Below are 20,257 nucleotides of genomic sequence, written 5' to 3' on the forward strand. Positions count from 1 at the left end.
AATTTTGCTTTGTTTTTTTAAACCTCGATATGTCACAGAAAAACGCTTTTCATCTAGGACGATTCATAAAAATCGTACACAATTCAATCAAAATAAAAAAATGTGAAATATACTTTTTTATTCTATTACTAAAAACATTAAAAGCGAGAAATCATATAAGTGGTGACTGAAAAATGTATATTTTTCCTTTAGAAATTCCTGGTTGATGATTTTCTATTTTATTTACTCGTTGAATCAGCCCTCTCAAGAGCTCTTTGATGTTTAAAGAATGCATGCACATCATAACACTCAGTTCGGAGTGAGTCGCTGAAGGGAGGGGTGGTCGTCCTACCTGCGGATTGAAGGTCCTTTGCATAGTCAGCACATCGCTGAGAGTGTCTCCCGACTGGGAGAAAACGACCAGAGAAGGAGGAAGTTGAGGATTTGTTGCATAGGCAGCCGCCGCAGCGTTGTCCATCTGAAACAAAACAATCGCCGAATGTCAAATAAAACAAATCGCACACTTGCGAACCCTTGATTGCGCTTAAAATATTGATGTAGTTTACTAAACTCATTTATCCAAGCACCACACTGCTTTTACAAAAATGCTTATCCCGCACTCAAGGCAAATATACCCACTAATTAACGTTTAAGTTTTGAATTTTAAGTGCGAAATTCTCTTAGCCGATTTGAGAGAAAACCCCAGGAAGGAGACAGTTGGAGAGTGAGTTATTGTTTCAAGTTTTTCAGCAGACGCAAGAGGCCATCGTAGCTCAACGACGCGGTTGTATATTTAATTTCACAATTTATGCTGCGTTGAGAAAGGTTTGTCGTCGAGGGAGACAATGCATAATGTCTCAGGTGAAGTGCAAGAGTTTTTGTTTGCTGAGCTCGAGAAGCTGCTTGATTACGACGCGAAATGCAAGAGCATGAAAGAGCCTCCTCGCGTTTCTTGTCATAATTGGAGATTAAGCAGCAGAAAGATGATTCAATTAGCATGCGGCGCGCGAAATCCGATAACCACGTTGTGACATTATTAAATTCATATACCTGCAGCAGATCCTTTACATCTCGCGCGTCGCACCCAAGACCTTTATAAGCTCTGCCGTCTTACCAAGATAAATATATGCATTTCCTTGGATTATTATTACAAACTTTATTCAGACAAAATCGTGTGAGGTAGGTCATAAAAGATTTTCGTTATTTTTTACTCCAAACAGAAACTACAATTTACTTTCCATCCCGCTAAAATAATAGATTGTCAAGCCGTACGACATATTTCAGGCTCCTGAGTTATTGTGAATGAAGCGGATAAATGTCAAACCCTGTTACTTGAAGGTGGGCTTTTTAGAAATTGATGAATGGTAACCTATTAAAATCGAAAGAAAGAAACTCTCTGTAGTCTGGTTTATGTTTTTGATTCAATCACAAGGGGTTTGAAACGTGAGGAAAGAAAAGAGCCTAGCACATTCCATACGTGCCGCAGACGCTTGAACCAAATTTCACGAAGAATAAAACTTGCAGGGAGAGTGCGTAAAATCCCTTGCTGCGGATTAAAGCCAAGCTTATTGTTAGAGGGAAGAAAAAAGGTAGAGTAGAAATATTTTGGCGAGCCAAGAGAGTGCACTGACCTATCTTTAGGCTCATCTTGAATTCTTACAATGAGTGTTACAAACCATGTTTTTCAAGCCAGAATAATATCTTCCGACAATTTACAATATTTTCAAGTGATTCGCCGCAATTTACAGCGAAATAAATAAATAAAGTAAAGGTTTCTTAATGAGTAAAAACTAGCGGTCAATTTCAGTAAGACTAAAACCCGTGATCACCTAATTTTGAATATAAAATATTAAGGATTAGATTTTAAAATTACAACATTGTGGCAGCAGCAATAATTCATGTTTTCCACCTCTACCGGTTACAAAGCTAGAACAAAACTTGTAAAAGCGAAACACATGAAAATATTTAAAATAAAAGATAAACATTGACTGAAAAGTGTATCTTAAATTCTCCCAAGCCTAAGAGGTGAACTGATTTGACAGCACGGTATAATAAACGCAATTCATATTTCGAAAATTTAGCTTGAAGATAATAGGTAAATTGGGAAAATTGGCACTTTCTAACCATTCTATCACAATAAAAAATAATATCGCAATTACTGAGGAATTTATTGAAAATAAACTGATACCATCTCTAGTTATCGTAAAATTTGTTTGTAGTCCTTCTCCTTCTAAATACGTCGATTCAAACTCTAAATGTTCAAGGATTTGTGGTATAGGCTGATTTTGGTATTTTTTGCTTTTTTGTGTGTGCGGGTTTCATTATTCAAATATAATAATATATTGAATTGTACTTTTATTGATACTAGATTAAAAAAATCACAATAGAACAATCACAATATGTATAATTCAATTCATTAAAATTACAAAAATATGTCATTAAGAGAGCAGTATGTTTGCGTTTTTTACTGGAGCCCGGTGAAAATTTGCAAGATTTAATACTATTTTTTACTCAAATATAAAAAATAATTTTTTAACAATAATGTACAATATACGTTCCAACATATTTTTATTTAAATCGGGTCATATAGTCTCCATAAAAAAGTTATATTAGGATGGGTTAATAATTGTATCGCCGGTCTCCTCCCGCTTTTATTCGTTTCATGATACAGCGTCTAACGCGAACATGGCGAATGTAGAGGCAACGACGATATAAACAGAAATTTTCTGAAGCAATTTAAATTAGTATCACTTGACGAAAATACGTGAGGTTTTCGCGGATCGTAGAAAAACTTATAATCTCCAGCCTGTCAGGCTCATAAACGACTATCAGCGGTCAATTCGAACAAAAATACGAGCAAAACCAGAGTGCCGCCAAAACAGACACTGAAGTTGTTTACGTCTCAAAATAGGTAAACGAGGAGTCAACCCGAGTGTTATAAATTATTTTAATGCAGTCTGATATAGTATAAAACTGAAGGAATTAAACATTTACTGAATCCCGACTCGAAACCGGCCCAAAGATGAAAAACAACGGTGCCGCAAAACACTTCCAAAAAGCTGGTAAAACGTGAAAAAATTTGCCTACCTTGGCGCAGTGTTAGGGTCGGACGAGTAAAAAATTAACAAGATTAAATCACTAGACTCTTATAAACAATTGTCACACCATTGGTGGACCCCATGTGACCCGCAAACCCTTTATTTTGAGACTAAAATACGACGATTGACTTACCTACTCCCTCATGTTGAACGCGCTTGTTGTTGTCCTCTGGTGGGAGGGGGCTAAAAAAAGGAGGAGCCTCAAATGGCGCGAAAAGTTTTTCCATGATTATACTTAGCGGCCTAGTTCACAAATTCTTATCACAATTTGAATCTTTTTAACTTTATTGATAAATAATGGAAATTTAACAATAATAAATTGACACAGACCACTTGTTTAGAGTGAATTTTTAACGTATATACTAATTTATTCAAAGTTGATTTGTATGATCTATTTTATTTTGCAAACTGAGCCATTGGGGGCGCTGTCAACAGGAGCGATCGCTAGTGAAGAGACATCTGTGCTGCAACGATAGTAATGAATTGTGCACAGCGCCTGCAAAATCTCAATTCAAGCAACCTGAGCGACGTCTGTGCTAAGCGGGTAGCCGGGAAAAATTACTTCGAGAATTTCATTGATAAATCCGATAAATCAACCATGAAAAAAAATCGTAGCAAAATTAATAAAAGCTTTCGATTGTAAAAATTTATAACTGCAGATTTTTTTCTTATTATTCATCTGTGAATTTTAAAATTTAAAATACAACATCCTTTATGTTGCACACAACATAAAACATGTTAAAGAATAAATAATTTAATATTATGCCTAGAAGTCAAGTGATATTGTAATTAAATTTTAATTAATTGCATTAATCTTTACTTGATAAAGGATCTGATATAATACTTACTTGATTTTGATTCAAAAATTTCAATGAATTATTGGTTCCATTTGTATTATTCCTTACTTCACTTATTAAATATTTTATAATATGCACTGCATTTGAAAAAAATATTTATTTAATATTTTATAAGTTCTACACCGGCAAAATTCAATTAAAAATAACCTCATAATCCAGTTTTTGACATCTAGTTTTTACCGTTTCCCGTTTTTAGCAAATCGTTAGCTGACAATTAGGAGTGTATCGTGTAGGGCGACACGCACTCCTGAGCGCGACATGCGTGCGAAGCCTGGCATCGCAATTAACCTGCGCGCACTCGATTCCAGCACTTAAATTGTCAGTTCAGAGTGAGCCACCGAGATGCAGTTGTCAGTGCCAACAATTTTTTCCGTCCTGGCAATGGCCAATTGTGACTGGATCCAGCTGCCCCAGGTGGAAACGCAGAATATCGACCTGAATCCGCAGCCCTCCAAGGCAACCGAAAAGAACCAGCTAAACAACATCACCATCGACCCTTACTACCTCTCGAGTCTGCAGTCTCTTCACCAACAGCTGCGGCACTCAATTTGGACGCAAAAGGAGGAACCGGCAACGATGAAAGAAAAAGTTACGTATCTGCACAAACTGAAGAACAGAATGCTGCGACATATAGGTGCGTTGTTGAAATCATTTTAAATGCATCTTCTATAGACAAACAATTCGCTACTTAACAGCCGAAAAATTGACGGAGCTCAATGTCGTGGGAAAGAGAAACAGCAGACGGAGATTTGCCAGGGATCCAGGATGGAGCAGCTCTGGGGGCACAAGCGATATTGGCTTTCCCTCACTAGAAGTGGCCCTTTTAACCCTTTCATTTCTCGTGTTTGCCGTGTTCCTTGTTAACATGGTTCTCGTAAGTTTTATTTAGGACTGTCCATATTTAAAGACAAAAATGCACTTATGGCCTTGTAGGTTCTGTTTTCCAACATCTTTGGAACAAACACAAGCACTGCAGCAGGAACGACAGGGACAGCAATTGGTCGGCGCCGAAGGAGTTTGAACGAGGAGGCTAAAATCGAGCAGACGGCCAGGATTCTCAAGGCTTTGGAGGACTTTCCGTTAAAGAGGGATAATGCCTTGAGCCACCACTGCAATGTTAATAGTTTGGCAGGTTGTCAAGTCGAAGCCTCTCCAATTCCACAGATTGCAAGGTATGCTCTCATAGTTGGGATAAATTCTTCAAATTGATCATTTTTTTCTTTTACAGGTTTCTGTTGAAAATGAAACTGTGAGGCGTATCAAAGTACATTATGGACGTCTCTGTTTATTATTTATTTTAGGGCTAGTTAAATTATTGATGGATAAGTGTTGAGATATTTAACGTTGTAAAAAAAGATATCAATAAATCTTGAATAAATTAAGATCAAATACATATTATTTAAATTAAAAAATTAAAGTCAGGCATTACAGCAACCACAGAACATCCTAGTCTCATTACAGAGCAAATAAAGCAAATCAAATAAAAACTTGTTCACTTGCCAGGAGATCAGTGAAAGGCTTGACAATTTCTCGAGTCGAGAAGTAGAAGATCAAGCCAAAAGTGATGGAAATGGGAAGGGCAGGCAGCGCCTTCTTGATAATGGCCAACAGTAGAAGGGTCAGGCACAAGCCAATTAGGATTGCGATGAAGCAAGCGAGAGTCATGTTCCAGTCTCCGTACGACGAAACTTTCCCAACGAGAACGCTGTAGAAAATAAAGTCTCCCAGTCCCAGCTTGATACCACCTATTGGAATTAATTTAATCAGCACCACAAATCAATCAAAAGTGCAAAGAAGTTCTTACGCTCTTCATCATCAGCTTCCATAAAAGGTCCATGCTGCTGGGGTGCGTTCTCTGTTGAGGCAGTGTAGTTACCTGGCTGGCCAGCCAGCACCCTAGTATTGATAGCGTGAGTCACCTGATTTGCCCACTCCTCGGAAAATCCACCATTATCATCGCCTAAATCAAAGAGCATACATTTGTATTAAAAAAATCCAGCTTTTGTTCCTAAAAGAAGCAAAATTGAAATCTGAGTGGCAGTTTCAATGCATTTAAAGCTAAACTACAAAAAATAATGGCTTTCCAGAAATACGGTAGTCAATGAATTCTGGGAAAATGACTACCAGCAAGTTAAGTATCACAGTATCACACTATAACTTAAAAGAGAAAAAACTGATACCAAAAGAAATGGTTTAGGAATTAACTCACGCCAACAATTAAATACTGGACAAAGAACTATTAATTTCCAAGAGGAATGTTTCTAAAACAGAATTACCAGCTCCACTTTGGCCCCGCTCTTGCCTCTGGGCCTGCCTTGCTGCTGGTCTTGTCTCATCTCCAGTTGCTTCGCCCCCACGATCAGCCATTCCAACTACAGTGTAAGCCACAGCGGCTGTAAAATAATTCAAAGAATCAAGTTAAATTGCACAGCTTTTTTGCGGAACTTACAGGAGTAAATCAGTGCAGGGAAAATTTGCTCATTCCGTTCTTGGGCAGTTTCCACAAGGATTCGCAGTGGTCCTTTAGGAGTGAGTACAGCGACCAAATCTAAACAAATAACACCAGTTAGATGGATTAAAAAATAAATTCAAAGCAATTAGGAAGTACCCCAAATAGAAATAACGGCCAGAACAACCCAGGAGGTCCAGTCAGGTAAGTACTTGATGAAAACCAACGCCATCAAGGCCGCAATAAAGATCAGGTAAGCCTGCTGGAGGCGCAGAGGTCCCTTCCAGTGAATGCAGATCATCCCGACTACACCAACATTCCACATGATCACAGCGAGCGTGAAGTAGTCCATTGGCACATTGTACGCTCGCAGAACCTCCCTGGTGGTGATTTAAATTCATGATAGATCCAGTGCACAACATGATAAAAAAACTCACTCTAAATAGAGATATGCAAACACGAAGAGGAGCATCAAAGAGGACAGAATCAGCCAGCCATGGATGACCTGATTTAAAGCAGATTAAAATGAGCTACATAGGTGAATTTGGTAATAGCGTACCTTGTAGAACCGGTACTTGTAGAGGAGGATGAGGATGAAAGTCATGATCACTATGACAATCAGCAAAATGCCAGCATTGGCGAGAGCATTCCAGATTTTGGTTCCTGGATCACTGCTTTTCTCGTGGAATGGTGTATACACTCTTAAGAAATAAACCATATAAGACCAATTATTACCACACAAAAAAATATAAAATTCTTCAATGCTTACAAGTAGACGTCTTTTGTTGTGTAGAAGGAAATGGAACTAATGGTTGCCACGACTACCAGCATGCAGAGGGAAACCGGCACAAAGAGCTTGATGACATGTTTGGCACCGTACTTGAGCTCTTCTTCCTCATCCACATACATTTCTTGGCCACTGGGGCCAGTTCCATCATTCAATCTGGCTCGGTCATCATACTGGCCTGGACTCTTTGAAAAATCATAAATATAGCACAAATATAAATTACAAAATCGCATTTGATTTATCTTTACCCTGGACAATGTGGGCGGGGAAGGATCGTCCCTACTAGGATTGCCAGTGCCCTGAGCAGGTCCTGAGGACCTGGTGCGCTTGTTGGGCCGCTGCCGTGTCTGCCGGTCAGTGCCATAGTTGGGTAGCTCGCTTTGTTGGTCCACGGCGTCCATCAGTGCTGTGTGTTCGGAGCCCGACTGATTAGCTGACATGCGAGAGATAACAAAGTTGTGGGTTAGTTATTGCACAGGCACCAGCTTGCTCGTCATAGATTGCAAGGGATAGGCGTGAGGGAGTGCTGTAAAAACGCAAAAACCAAAGATAAGAACTAAATAAAAAGAAACAAACCTAAGATAAAGTAATAAAATCTCTAACAATATGCAAAAGAGATAGAAACTTAAATATTTGTCATCAGGCTGAGAAATAAGTATAATATCAGTCGGATATTATCAGAGTCCCAATCAAAGGAAGATGAAAACTTTTGAGGAAAACGCAAAATGCTTTGAGTAAGCAAAATTTTGCCCAAGTATTGTACATGCCAAACAACAATAAATACGTCAAATTATCATCATCATCATCTATCTAACATTAATGTATTTAACTAAGCCTGAATAATTATATTATTATATACACATAAAATGGAAAATGTTCCGAAAATATTTTCAACCAATCTTAACAAACATTTTTATCGCACTAATGCATTTTAGAATTTTAGATAAGAGAAAGAGTAAGAATAACACTCTTTGAAACTTCAAATCTACCTAATTAGATCAATTTCCGACTGAAATCAGCATCTCTTTTCACGGAAACACACCTTTAAATAATGCATTATATAACTTCAAGTCAAGTCAAACAAAACAAGTGGGCAGTTCCGCCTGGTTCCGCCTCTGCCTCTGCTGGGCTCCTGGGCTGTGCCACCAAAGGGGGCGTAACTCAAACCTAAGAAAATGGGTAATATCTATGGTGGTTTGGGCATGATAATTTCCTGGTATTTATTTTTCAATATTGTTTTTACGTAAATATAATATTTTAGAATCATCGATTGCCTTTCTTATATCTAAAGATATTTTCAAATTAAATAAATAAATAAAGGTGCCGCCCATCCTGGCCCATCCCTCGCGGCACTAAAAATGGTTTATTTACAGGCAGTAGCAACAGATGGCAATGAGAACTGCGGAAGCGAAAGGGTTCATTCGCGATCACGACTGCTCCTCCCACCTATGTCTTGGGAGAAAATGCAAAACAGGACGATCCATGACGTTGCAGGTGGAATGAGCAGAACGGGTCAGCGCGCCTTCGATTTTTATAATTAGTTAGCCGTCTCCAGCTCGTCCTGGCATTGTTGACATACGCACCCGCACGCGCCTGAACCACAAAGCACCGTCTCGTCTTGAAGGTAGCGCCGTAAAAAGGTCACCTCAGCCCTCAGCCTATTTAACAACGCGAATACGTCCAGAGTTGCAGTGCCCTGCATGTTTACATTCGCTTTTGAGGGAATCTCTGACTGGTGACACCCTGAGCATGGCCTGATTCCGGCATGCCGCTGTGGTCCGATTGTCTAGAAGATGATGGTGGACTCGTGCCCATTGCTGCTGCTGGTCCACAGCAATGCTTAAGCCAAGACAATGAACATCGATGCTGCTGACAGTCTGGTGAGTGTAGCTTGAGATTTCCCTTCACCTGTCGCTTATGGTTTTGCAATAATCTCAGCCAACTTGGAGACTGTGGGGCGAGGAGCGCACCCCAGGAGCTGTTTTCACCGTTTACCTCAAGAAAGTGCGATACCACAGTCCAAATAAAAGTGTTTCGGTACGTATTTATCAACCAATATTTTCCATATTTATATGGCATACACACAGCAATTATCGACAAAAGCAACGCTAACATAATTAACATAATATGCTTGTTAAAAGAAAAGAAATCAAAACACAATTTTGACCGAGGTGTCTTTTGTTTGCTTCAGGAACAGGAAGACAACATTTCTCATCTAGAATGGGAGACCGTCAGGGTGCGATTAGTCAAGGCTGCTACCCTTGTCAAACTGGTCGAATGCTTGGCCAGCGACGAGGGAGAACTCGAGACAACTTATGTCAACATTTTTCTAGCCACTTATAGATCATTTAGCACAGCGTCGCAGGTGCTAGGGCTTTTGCTTGATAGGCAAGTAAATCTCAATTATCAATCGGCAAATTTAAAGCAAACTTCTTCCAGGTATAAGTTACTTGCAAATGACGGTGATGAGGTGGAGCTGCCAGATTTTTTAAGGCAACAACATGTCAAGTAAAATTGAAATCTTATTATGTAACCCTTGTAATACAACATCTCCTTCAGAACTCTTATACTGGCTCTGCATGTGTGGCTTGACACCTACCCTGAAGACTTTGTCGATCCTCCCAAGTTTCCAGCCTTGCAAAGGCTCGACGAATTCTGCAAGGAAAACGTTCCTGAATCTGAATTAGCAATTAGAGTTAGACACCGCCTAGAGAAGCTCTTACAAGGTGAATTCCCTTGACTCAATTCACCCCTTTGCCGCTATAATTATGTTTCTTAAGCAGATGTTGGTGAAAGAAGTGCAAGGGTGCCGACGGCCATGCCTGTCGACAACGGTGACACGGTCCACGAAGTTGTCGTTGATGCCACCAAAGTGACTGACCTCTCTGAGTACAAATTCCCAAACATAAACGAAGTCCACTTTGCTGAGCAGCTCACCTGCATGGACATGGTGAGACCAAAACGAGACGAGAGGAATATTTATTCTAAATTTTTGTTTATTCAGGACCTGTTTACCCGACTAGTGCCGCACCAATGTCTTGGCTCGGTTTGGGCCAGGCGCGGAGAAAAGCCTGGTGCCGTCGGCGGGCTGGCTGGAGGAGCTGCTGGATCTGTTTTAGCCACTGTGAACCAATTCAACGCAGTGTCTTTGAGAGTGATCAGCACAACGTTAAAGCAATCATTGCCAGATCGAACTCTCATCATCTCAACGTGGATTAAAATTGCTCAGGTTCGTTAACAATTAACACGTTTGGTTATCCTCAGAATGCATCCCACCAAGGTTTCTTATCAGCATGATGATGCTTTTGGCGGAAAGTGCGTGCTGGATGTGCTTTTTGGAGTATCCAAAATCCATGCTGTGCTTACTTAAAAGTTCTGAATAAGGCCAAATTATTATGTTAAGCCATTCCTTATATTCTGCTTCATGTTAGTTAGACTTCTATATTGTCTTGATAGGTGAAATTGATTACTGTTTGCTATCAAGCAATTTAACCATATAGCAGTAGAAATATTTTACAATAACAAATGCTATCAATGTAAAAATAATTTGAAGTTTTGAAAGAAGTTTGGTTTGTTTTCAGGAACTTCGAGTATTGAAAAACTTCTCTTCGCTGAAGGCGATTGTGTCGGGTCTGCAGTCCAACCCTATCCACCGTTTGAAACGGTCTTGGGCGGGACTGGACAAGGACACGTACCAGTTGTTCTCAGAGCTGGCTAGGATATTCAGTGAAGAGAACAACCAGTTTGCTCAACGGGAGCTGCTTATGCGGGAGGGAACTGCCAAATTCGCCAACACAGTAGGAACCAACGATAGGCAATTGCAAAAAGCCATTCAACGACAATTGAATCAAAGCGGGGTAAGCAGAGTTGAAATGGGTTGTTTTCAATTGCGACTGATGAGTTCGCTTGCAGACCATTAGCCATGGCACCATACCATACTTAGGAACTTTTTTGACCGACCTCACAATGATCGACACAGCCATCCCCGACTTTGTGGGCGAAGAAAAACTGATCAATTTTGACAAGAGGCGGAAAGAGTTTGAAATCCTAGCTCAGGTACCATTCTTGAGTTATTTTTGCAGAAAAATTAATCGTAGCTCTTTGCATTCTAGATTAAATTGTTGCAAAGTGCAGCGAACGGATACTCATTCAAGCTGGACCGCAAATTTGAAGAGTGGTTCAACGCAATTCCCGTTCTAGACGACAAAGAAGCGTACGATCTCTCCTGCCAGCTTGAGCCGCACGTACCCAGTAATACTCTCAGCAGTGTTGAATCGGCAAAATCTAAAAAGAGGTTGGTCCAAGCACCTTATAAATATTAGTCACTAATGTCGGAATTCCAGTTTTTTTAGATTTCCAAGGTCATTGAGCATCGGTTTTTTGTAAGATATTTTTTATTTCTAGAGTTTTCTTGAGTTTCATCGGTTGGTGCGGATTACAAACGTTTTAAACACATCAAAACAAATGTTATTTAATGAAAGCCTCTTATTTGAATTCCAGGCAAGGCCACAAGAAGAATGACTCAGTTGCCAGCACAAACTCTGGAAGCAGTTCTAGCAGTTTCTACCTCCCCACCAGTCACGAAACATCCTGGCGGTCATCTCGAGGGGTAATGTTTCCCGCGCTCGCTCTTTCCTGGTTCTAAAAAGTCGATTTGCAGCTCTCGCCCTCTCCACTTTCATCTAAATCGAGCTCCACCTCATCTCTGGTCTCTCTGGACGTCTCCTTGGGCAGTACGGCGACGAGCGGCAGCAACGCCAAGTTGCAGCAGTCCATCGACAGTGCGAGCACCACTATGGAGCCTGAGTTCTATGTGATCAAAGTGACCACGGACTGTCAGGGCCACGCCAAGGATGGCCAGGTCATGTACAAAAGCATCATGCTGAGCAACAACGACCGCACCCACCAGGTGGTCAGGCAGGCCATGCTCAAGCTTGGACTCGAAGGCCGACCTGAGGACTACACTTTTGCACAAGTCTTATCACATAAAGGTAATGTTTATTTTTAGTCAAATATGGGTTAATTTGTTCTTGGCAAAATTAATTCAGAAAATATACTCAACGTTCTTACCTTAAATAATTCAAATTTTCAAAAATAATCAGTATATTTCTGAATAAAGGCACAAGCTGTCTTAGTGATGAATTTTTAAATGCGGCACCAAATAAACGCTCATGCTTCACAAGCGCCGCTTTTTCGTGAAATAAAAAACGATACATGACAGAGCAAAACAGTATGGAAATTTATATTAGGTATAATTACAATGTCTCCAGAATTGCTGCTACCGAACGACGCGAATGTTTTCTACGCAGTGAACACCGCTCATGACTTGAACTTCATTGTCCGGAGAGCCAAGAAATTGTAGCTTACGAAACTGGATGTCTGCTTTGAATGTATTTATTTATTTGCCTGACTATAGTTTTCAACTACTCTGAATGTGAATATTATTTGTGTGGACACCAAGTGCAATTACAGAACAAATTATACATAATATATATTGATGCGAGAATTATGAATTCTTAGAGTGCAATTATCATGATTAATATCGGACTCACATTATATTATACTTAACATGCATTCCACTGATATTTTAACGATGATATACTTTCAATGTCGCAAAATGAGATATCTTAATTTGAGTGTGATATATTTTTGTGGACGAATCTTTTTCGATAATTTATATTATATTACGTTGCCTTTTTAAACATTTCCTCAAAACTGTTAATTACTCAAATAAATTTTATTTGCATTAAAGCTTCTAGAAATAATGTCTGTTTATTGTCCCTGCAACATACATATAATATCTATCTTTTTAATTTCATTTACAATATACAAGTAAAAAATTGTATTCTTGAATTTTAAGTTTAGTACTCTACATGTACTGCAAAATTTTCAATTTTAACACAATATTGTGTAAGGATAAATCACAACTTTCGTTCATACACTCACACAACACTTCTTGGCCCAATAGGGCGCTCCGTGTTAAAGGACGGTCTTATCACCCCTCACCCCATGTTCGTCTATTGGAGGAAAACTAGAAGAAAGTTTTATAACGTTGTAGAGGTTAACTGGCTTGAAACTAGGTTTAACATATTTTATTTTTTGTATTACAGTGTCATGTGAAGAGAACTTCGTTATGAGTATACTGAGTGCGAGAGAACAGTTATTGTTTAATTTTTTTAATAATTTTTAAAAATTTTAAAAATTCAAATATTATTTTTGTGTTTTTTGTGTACTATTCTTGGCATCATTGAAGCTTTCAGCTTTCGAAGGCATTTTAGAAAAAAAAAAACTACATGAAAGCGCTGTCATGAGAAACAGGCGTTGTACTCCGTCCCCACCCCAGGTTGCAGCACCATTCGCTCTGAGTGCCGCTCTGGTGCCGCCGATCGCCGGCAAACGGCAAAGCAGAATCAACAGGCTGCTCATATGAGCGCTCTCTTTTCTCCCCTCTGTTTTTGTGCGCTGTCAAGAGCACCTAAATCCTAATCCTTGTAGCCTAGCAATTAATGAGTCCTCTTCTCTCTTCTGCCCGAGACGATTGATTCCAGCGTTCAGTGCTTGGTGCTTGTCACTTCTTGTCAAAGCAGCATTCTCGTTGCTTGACCTTCCGCACTGAAAGGTGACTCGGGCTGCGGGAACAAATTCTAAAGCTTGGAATTTCGTTGTTAGAGGCAGAGGCACCCATATATTTTGGTGAGATTTTTAACTTTTTATCTGAACGACTTTGACACTCATTTTCAGCATTTTTTAAAATTTTTTTTAAGCCCGTGAAAATTTCAAAATTAAAAACAGCTGTCAAATTTATTTCGTGCTAAATCTTTGTTTACATTTTTATAAATTTGTGGATTCACAAATAAGAACAGTTAATTTTTAAATTATTGTACTTGTTTTGATGGTTGATGTTTGTGTCTCGTGGTATCTTGATTTATTTTCTCAAAAATTACCAGGACAGTTTGCTGTCTAAAATTTGTAGCATTTAAATTTGTATTTTAATTCTTTGAAACACAGAGAGTCGCGCGTTTAAATCATTCATACTGCATCCTGAAGGAAACAATCGGCTTCCTAATTCTATGAAAATTTAAAAATGCAAGAAGCTTTAGATTTTTTAAATGTTTTATTTTACTACCTAAGTGTGCCATTTTTAACTTTATTTTTTTTAATTTTTATCTTGGACTCGTACCGCTAATTTTTGGTTCAAATATTTCTGGAATCTGGATTGCTATAACATGAACTCTATTTGACCTGAAAATAAGGAGACACATGACTTTATCTCTTTAATATAATTATTTTTCTTGACGTGTGCTGGATTAATCAAGAATAAATAGTGACAAACAATCACGGTTCTTGACCTGATGCGCTATACTGGCATTATTGTTAGTGTGCTGCACACGACCCCTGCCCTCTAATCGCATCTTACTCCACTTTTATTTTTTCAGAGCTTAGAGATGACCAACAAAGTGCTGGTGGTTGGAGGCGGCGGCCGCGAGCACGCACTCTGCTGGAAACTTGCCTCCTCTCCTAAGGCAATGAACAGTTATTTCCACTTAAAAATACACTATGAATATGGCTAATTCACGAAACAGCTTTTTTTCTTTAACTTAAATGTAGAATCATTAAATATGCTTTATAATTATAGCATAAAACGTTCTTGAGAAAAGATTGGTTGAAGTATTTTTCCTGATAAATTTGCGGCATCTTTCATCCTGAGAGTTTTCGCGAGTATAATTTTTCTTTATGCAATATTGCATAATCTAAAGTGGAAGAAATTTTAAAGATTTATTTGAAATTTCATTTCAGGCAAGTTTATCGTAAATTTTTATCTAAAAATTATTTGGGGTCTCTTTAGTATTTTCAACAAATTATAATCGTTTTTAAAAAAATATGATGTATTTTTTGCTCAATTGTCCAATATTTTCTTAACCACAGGTTGAGACCGTTTTTGTCGCTCCTGGAAACGTGGGCATTGCAAAGGAGCAAAAAGTGTCTGTGGCTGATGTCAATGTCAAAGACTTCAAGGCTGTGGTCGCTTTTTGCAAACAAAATTCGGTTAGCTTCGTGGCTGTTGGCCCTGAAGACCCCTTGGCTAACGGAATTGCTGATGAACTGACCAAGGAAGGCATCCTCTGCTTTGGGCCCAGCAAGGCAGCCGCCAGGATCGAATCCAACAAGGACTGGTCCAAGGCGTTCATGGACCGCCACAAGATCCCAACTGCGCGTTGGCATTCATTTACTGATCCTGAAAATGCGAAGCAGTTTATCAAGAGGTTGATATTGCATTTTGTGTTAAAACATAATATTATAATAATAACGTTTGCATGGCTCCAGTGTCGCCTTCCCAGCCCACGTTGTAAAAGCTAGTGGCTTGGCCGCTGGTAAAGGCGTTGTAGTGGCCAGCAACAATGAGGAAGCCTGCCAAGCGGTAAACTCGATCCTCGTAAATAAAGAATATGGTGTTGCTGGCGATGTAGTGATCGTTGAGGAGCTCCTTGCTGGAGAGGAAGTTTCGGTAATTTGAGTTTGAAGGTTCCCTTAACCCTTTAATTTAAACATTCTAAATATTTTTAGGTTTTGGCTTTTTCGGACGGCAAGAATGTTAAGCTCATGCTGCCAGCGCAAGACCACAAACGTCTGATGGCCGAGGACCAAGGCCCCAACACTGGAGGAATGGGAGCGTATTGCCCTTGCCCATTCATTACAGAAAGCGAGCTTAAACTGGTCGAAGAGCAGGTCTTGCAAAAAGCCATTGATGGACTCAGATCGGAAGGGACCCCTTTTATCGGTTAACAAAGTTTTTAATTAAATCAGAGAAGACATAAAAATTTATCTTGATAGGTGTTCTTTATGCTGGCTTAATGATGACTAAAAATGGTCCTAAGGTGCTTGAGTTTAACTGCAGATTTGGAGACCCAGAAACGCAAGTTATTTTGCCGCTGCTTGACACAGACCTCTACGATATCATGATGGTACTTAGTTCAAACCATCGGAAACCAATGAGAGAGACTAAATTGTGAAAATTGTAAGGCCTGCTGCACTGAGCGACTTTTGGAGACTGAATTAAAATGGAAGGACCATCTGAATGCTGTCGGCGTTGTAATGGCCAGCAGAGGCTACCCATTCACCTCCTCTAAGGGCATGATCATCACAGGTTGAACAAAATTTGCTGAATGTTGCCAAAAATTTTTAACGTTTTTTGAAAAAGGAACTGATGAGGTTTCAAAGCGAGGCAGCAGCTTGGTCTTCCACAGCGGCACCGCTCTTTCAGGCTCTGACCTGGTCACCAACGGAGGACGCGTGCTGATCGTTGTCTCCTTAGCGCCGTGTCTTCCCAGCGCGGCCGCTAGCGCCACCGAGGGCGCCAGGAGCATCGCCTTTGACGGCGCCCAGTTCCGGCCCGACATCGCGCACAAAGGCGTCATCAGGGCTATTCTGGCGAAAGGCGCGCTCACCTACAAGGCGTCCGGCGTGGACATCGAGGCTGGAGACAGTCTGGTCAGCAACATCAAGCCTGTTGTCGAGCTGACCAAGAGAGCCGGCACCCTCGGCTCCATTGGTGGCTTTGGAGGGTTGTTTGATGTCAGCGCGGCCGGCTACGAAGACCCGATTTTGGTGTCAGGAACTGATGGAGTCGGAACTAAACTGATGGTATGTTCTCTTTTCTAGTGGAGGAATTTTTTGATTAATTTTCGTGCTTAGGTTGCTCACGAAATAAACATAAACCATACTATTGGCATTGATTTGGTTGCCATGTGCGTCAACGACATTCTTGCCCACGCCGCAGAGCCACTTTTCTTCCTTGATTATTTCGCCACGGGTAAATTGGAAGTTGGGGTCGCTGCCAGCGTCGTCAAGGGAATCGCAGAGGGTTGCAAGCAGGCTGGGTGCGCTCTCGTTGGTAAAATAAATAGCAGCTGATTTATTGCTCAGCGTCTTTAATTTTGCTGTGCATTTGCTAACTAGGTGGAGAAACCGCAGAAATGCCTGGAATTTACGGTCCAAACACCTACGACTTGGCCGGGTTTGCTGTTGGAGCAGTTGAGAGAACCCTGCAGCTGCCCAACATCGCCTCAATCAAGGAGGGTGACGTTGTTTTGGCCCTGCCTTCAAGTGGTCTGCACAGCAATGGCTTCAGTCTGGTCAGGAAAGTTATGGAGAAGGTGAGAAGAAACTATAATGAATTGGCGCCCTTCAGCCTAAATGGGAAGACATTTGGTTAGTATTTTTGTTTCATTAAAATATAGAATTTGTCATCTATTGTCAATATTAGGGGAGGAATTCCTGACACCAACAAAGATCTACGTGAAGTACCTACTTCCTGTGCTGAAAAGTGGTAAGGTCAAAGCGTTTGCTCACATCACCGGAGGCGGCTTACTGGAAAACATCCCTCGTGTCCTTCCCAAGAACCTGGCCGTTGCTTTGGACGCCTCAAAGTGGACCATCACTCCTGTATTCCCCTGGCTAGCAGCAGCTGGTGAGACTTATAATCTTAATCTATGACACCGCAACAAAAAATTTTTTTTTTCTCAGGCCAGGTCAATGAACAGGAGATGCTGCGGACGTTCAATTGCGGCGTCGGCGGCATCCTAATTGTAAGCCCTGCAGAAAAAAACTCAGTTCTGAATGCTTTGAAGAAAGAAGAATGCGTGGAAGTAGGAGTTGTCAGGAGCAAGAGCGCTGGCGGCCCGCACGTGTTGGTGAACAACTTTGTGGAGGAGATGGAAAACCTCATGCGGCCATTCCTGCCCACTTTGCTGAGGTCTGGACTGTGCCCTCTGAAGAAACGGGTCGGCGTTCTAATCTCAGGCGGAGGAACAAATCTGCAGGCCCTGCTTGACCACACAAACGACCCCACCAGGAACAGCGCCGCGGAAATCGTGCTTGTCATCTCCAACAAGGTTGACGCAAAAGGTCTCGAAAGGGCACGCAATTTCAACGTTGCCACTAAAGTAGGTTAAATTAGGTCATGTTTGTGCAACATTGTGACCCCTTTTGTTTCAAAACTCTAGGTTATATCCCACAAAGACTTCTCATCTCGAGTAGAGTTCGACAGGCAAGTTAATAAGGAGCTGAGGGATGCTGGAGTAGAAATCGTGTGCTTGGCAGGCTTCATGAGAGTTTTGACTGGAGAATTCGTGCGCAGCTGGAAGGGAGCTTTGATCAACATTCATCCCGCCCTTCTGCCACTTTTCAAAGGCACCCACGCACACCGCCAAGCGTTGGATGCGGGTGTTCGGGTCACTGGCTGCTCTGTCCACTTTGTTGAGGTAGCCCTATCATAGATAATCAAAGCATCGTTTCATTTTTTATATTAATCTAAAGGAGGAAATCGATGCCGGAGCGATAATCGTTCAAGAAGCTGTACCAATCGCGCTTGACGATACTGAGGAAACCTTGCAAGAGAAAGTACTGATGAGAGAGCATGTGGCGTACCCCAAAGCTCTGGAGATGCTTGCCAGAGGAGAGATCCAGCTGGACGACCAAGGCAAAATCATTTGGGCAACTCCAAAAGCGCTGACAGAATCAAAATAGAAGCTGTGGTTGAGAATCAAAGTCACGGACCAAATAACCCACGGAAAACGTATCTAAGCTGTCAAATCCCAGTTAAATCAAAACAATTTCCAAATTTTATATAAGCCAACTGTTTTCAGTTGTAATTTACGCTCCATTGTAAAACCAATGATGAATATTACACATTCCCTTTTTGAGCAGTGCATACTTGAAATTGTATATCAGTGCCATATTATTAGTGTTACAATTTGCTACAATTCATTATGTTTTCAATATTAATCAAAATGTTGAATCCAGCAAAATTTATGAAACGTAATAAAGTAAATTTTTCCTTTTCATAAAACTGGTTTCTAATTTATTACCGTTAAGGTCCTTAATATGTATTTAAACATTAGAAGAAAAACACCATTAATTATTACCAAGAGAACTAAATTTATTAAAATTAATTGGACAAACGGCTTGATTCTTTATTCCACTCACCTAGAGCATGATTAACATCAATTTGAGTTTTTTCTAAGCTGTCCACTTGAGACAGCGCGTGTCCTGATGCGTTCCGAGGCACCGGACGCTACAGTATCTGGCTCCGCACTGGACGCACGTGTACGAGCTGGGAAAACCACAAACGGCGCAGAAATGTCGGTCAGGAAGCTTTGAAGGGGGTGCAAGCGCAGACTGGTAATTCGGAGAATCTGGCCGGTACGACCTCGATTCCTCGAGCAGTTGAGCAAAGTTTTTGCGAAAGCGCATTTTGAACCACTCCTGCGTGCGCTTGCTCCGCTTCTTCTTATTCTCCAGCGTTTCCTGGAATTTTGGAACCTTCTTGCTCATGACCAGGTCTGCGTGGGGGTCATCGTGGAAGTTGTCCTGCTCCAGGGCCTCCAATGCCTTCCTGGCCCTCCTCTTGCGAGACGCCTCATCGAGGACGCGCTTCTGGCTTGCCTCTTTCAAACGACCGCTCTCTCGTTCCGCAACCATTTTGCAGGCGTAAGGCGGCACAAGACTTTTACATCAACTTTTCAGTGTAACTGATCTGGTCCATCAAATCGTCAACGCGGCTGCGGAGGACTTCAACGATTTCGCTTGCAACGAACAGGTGGGTCTCGTCTAAATCCTGGATGATGAACTTCTTTCCAAGTGCTAGAGTCTCGTCCAAATGCAGAAGGAACTGTTTCATAGCAGGGTCGCATGTGATGAACGATCCTTTCATAACATTCACCATGACGAAGAGAGGTGCATTCCACTGGGGATGAATTTTTTTGTTTGTTAACCCATATTTCATACAATTACATTATGTCATTTTAAAAATTATACAAACCTTATCTAGAAGTTTATCCTTTATGTTGTCTGCCTAAGCAACAACAACTCGTTCTTTTCGAGATATATGATACAATATTTCAGAAAAGTCACTTACTAAGGCGCACACGAAATTCAGTGGTGCAGCAAAGGGACTAATAAACGGGTACTGGAATAAACAAAAAACAGAAGGAGGGAGAGGCGTAGTGCTTAAGAGTATCAAGCTTCCCAATTTAAAAACGTTCAACAAGAAAAAAACTCTCTGTTTCAATGTTTTCTAATATTTTAC

The 20,257-nt window shown here is 40.7% G+C and overlaps 7 protein-coding genes across 14 annotated transcripts in view; 3 read left to right on the top strand and 4 right to left on the bottom strand.

Moving 5' to 3' along the window:
• LOC135939561 (E3 ubiquitin-protein ligase RNF220-like) overlaps positions 1-3,250 on the bottom strand; it is a 36,529-nt gene extending 33,279 nt beyond the window's left edge. For 2 of the 3 annotated variants that reach the window (XM_065484022.1, XM_065484020.1), the window contains exons 1-2: positions 3,211-3,250; positions 332-457 (exon numbers count right to left, since the gene is read on the bottom strand). In XM_065484022.1, the coding sequence (XP_065340094.1) occupies positions 332-457 (126 nt within the window). In that variant the 5' untranslated portion in view covers positions 3,211-3,250. The other variant, XM_065484021.1, reaches the window with a different exon arrangement.
• A 956-nt stretch (positions 3,251-4,206) lies between these two features.
• LOC135938991 (uncharacterized) lies at positions 4,207-5,303 on the top strand. Its single transcript, XM_065483098.1, has 4 exons — positions 4,207-4,568; positions 4,630-4,808; positions 4,868-5,106; positions 5,163-5,303. The coding sequence occupies exons 1-4, from the start codon at positions 4,277-4,279 to the stop codon at positions 5,185-5,187; spliced, it is 735 nt and encodes a 244-aa protein (XP_065339170.1). The 5' UTR covers positions 4,207-4,276; the 3' UTR covers positions 5,188-5,303.
• Psn (presenilin) lies at positions 5,192-8,287 on the bottom strand. Of its 4 annotated transcripts, XM_065483097.1 has the most exons (11): positions 8,160-8,281; positions 7,653-7,696; positions 7,419-7,603; positions 7,153-7,355; positions 6,943-7,084; positions 6,821-6,888; positions 6,543-6,763; positions 6,384-6,482; positions 6,211-6,327; positions 5,739-5,894; positions 5,192-5,679 (listed from the first exon to the last, which is right to left on the bottom strand). In XM_065483097.1, the coding sequence occupies exons 3-11, from the start codon at positions 7,569-7,571 to the stop codon at positions 5,411-5,413; spliced, it is 1,428 nt and encodes a 475-aa protein (XP_065339169.1). In that variant the 5' UTR covers positions 7,572-7,603; positions 7,653-7,696; positions 8,160-8,281; the 3' UTR covers positions 5,192-5,410. The 4 variants fall into 4 exon arrangements, with proteins under 4 accessions (XP_065339169.1, XP_065339168.1, XP_065339165.1 ...); XM_065483096.1 differs by lacking the exon at positions 7,653-7,696 and having other exon boundaries at positions 8,160-8,287; XM_065483093.1 differs by having other exon boundaries at positions 7,419-7,696; positions 8,160-8,280.
• A 257-nt stretch (positions 8,288-8,544) lies between these two features.
• On the top strand, positions 8,545-12,935 carry Rgl (Ral guanine nucleotide dissociation stimulator-like). 3 transcript variants are annotated; one of them, XM_065483090.1, is made up of 15 exons: positions 8,545-8,794; positions 8,855-9,050; positions 9,109-9,207; positions 9,362-9,558; positions 9,610-9,678; positions 9,730-9,896; positions 9,951-10,120; positions 10,175-10,399; positions 10,752-11,027; positions 11,083-11,226; positions 11,283-11,464; positions 11,514-11,552; positions 11,671-11,779; positions 11,831-12,161; positions 12,441-12,935. In XM_065483090.1, exons 2-15 carry the CDS (start codon positions 9,024-9,026, stop codon positions 12,530-12,532), a joined length of 2,127 nt encoding a protein of 708 aa, XP_065339162.1. In that variant the 5' UTR covers positions 8,545-8,794; positions 8,855-9,023; the 3' UTR covers positions 12,533-12,935. The 3 variants fall into 3 exon arrangements, with proteins under 3 accessions (XP_065339162.1, XP_065339163.1, XP_065339164.1); XM_065483091.1 differs by lacking the exon at positions 11,514-11,552 and having other exon boundaries at positions 8,547-8,794; XM_065483092.1 differs by lacking the exon at positions 11,514-11,552 and having other exon boundaries at positions 8,548-8,794; positions 9,954-10,120.
• A 683-nt stretch (positions 12,936-13,618) lies between these two features.
• On the top strand, positions 13,619-19,018 carry Gart (trifunctional purine biosynthetic protein adenosine-3 Gart). The gene is made up of 14 exons (XM_065486680.1): positions 13,619-13,863; positions 14,607-14,693; positions 15,097-15,434; positions 15,496-15,676; positions 15,736-15,949; positions 16,003-16,133; positions 16,192-16,315; positions 16,370-16,812; positions 16,864-17,062; positions 17,128-17,379; positions 17,435-17,638; positions 17,695-18,113; positions 18,174-18,431; positions 18,487-19,018. The coding sequence occupies exons 2-14, from the start codon at positions 14,616-14,618 to the stop codon at positions 18,694-18,696; spliced, it is 3,051 nt and encodes a 1,016-aa protein (XP_065342752.1). The 5' UTR covers positions 13,619-13,863; positions 14,607-14,615; the 3' UTR covers positions 18,697-19,018.
• Positions 19,019-19,087: 69 nt separating this feature from the next.
• Positions 19,088-19,650, bottom strand: LOC135941301 (zinc finger HIT domain-containing protein 1). Its single transcript, XM_065486684.1, has one exon. The coding sequence runs from the start codon at positions 19,648-19,650 to the stop codon at positions 19,189-19,191; it is 462 nt and encodes a 153-aa protein (XP_065342756.1). The 3' UTR covers positions 19,088-19,188.
• A 28-nt stretch (positions 19,651-19,678) lies between these two features.
• Tfb5 (transcription factor B5) lies at positions 19,679-20,150 on the bottom strand. The gene is made up of 2 exons (XM_065486685.1): positions 19,991-20,150; positions 19,679-19,915 (listed from the first exon to the last, which is right to left on the bottom strand). The coding sequence occupies exon 2, from the start codon at positions 19,892-19,894 to the stop codon at positions 19,679-19,681; it is 216 nt and encodes a 71-aa protein (XP_065342757.1). The 5' UTR covers positions 19,895-19,915; positions 19,991-20,150.
• Between the last annotated feature and the right edge of the window lie 107 nt (positions 20,151-20,257).

The sequence above is a fragment of the Cloeon dipterum genome, chromosome 3 (genome assembly GCF_949628265.1).
Source record: "Cloeon dipterum chromosome 3, ieCloDipt1.1, whole genome shotgun sequence".
Lineage (NCBI taxonomy): Eukaryota > Metazoa > Arthropoda > Insecta > Ephemeroptera > Baetidae > Cloeon > Cloeon dipterum.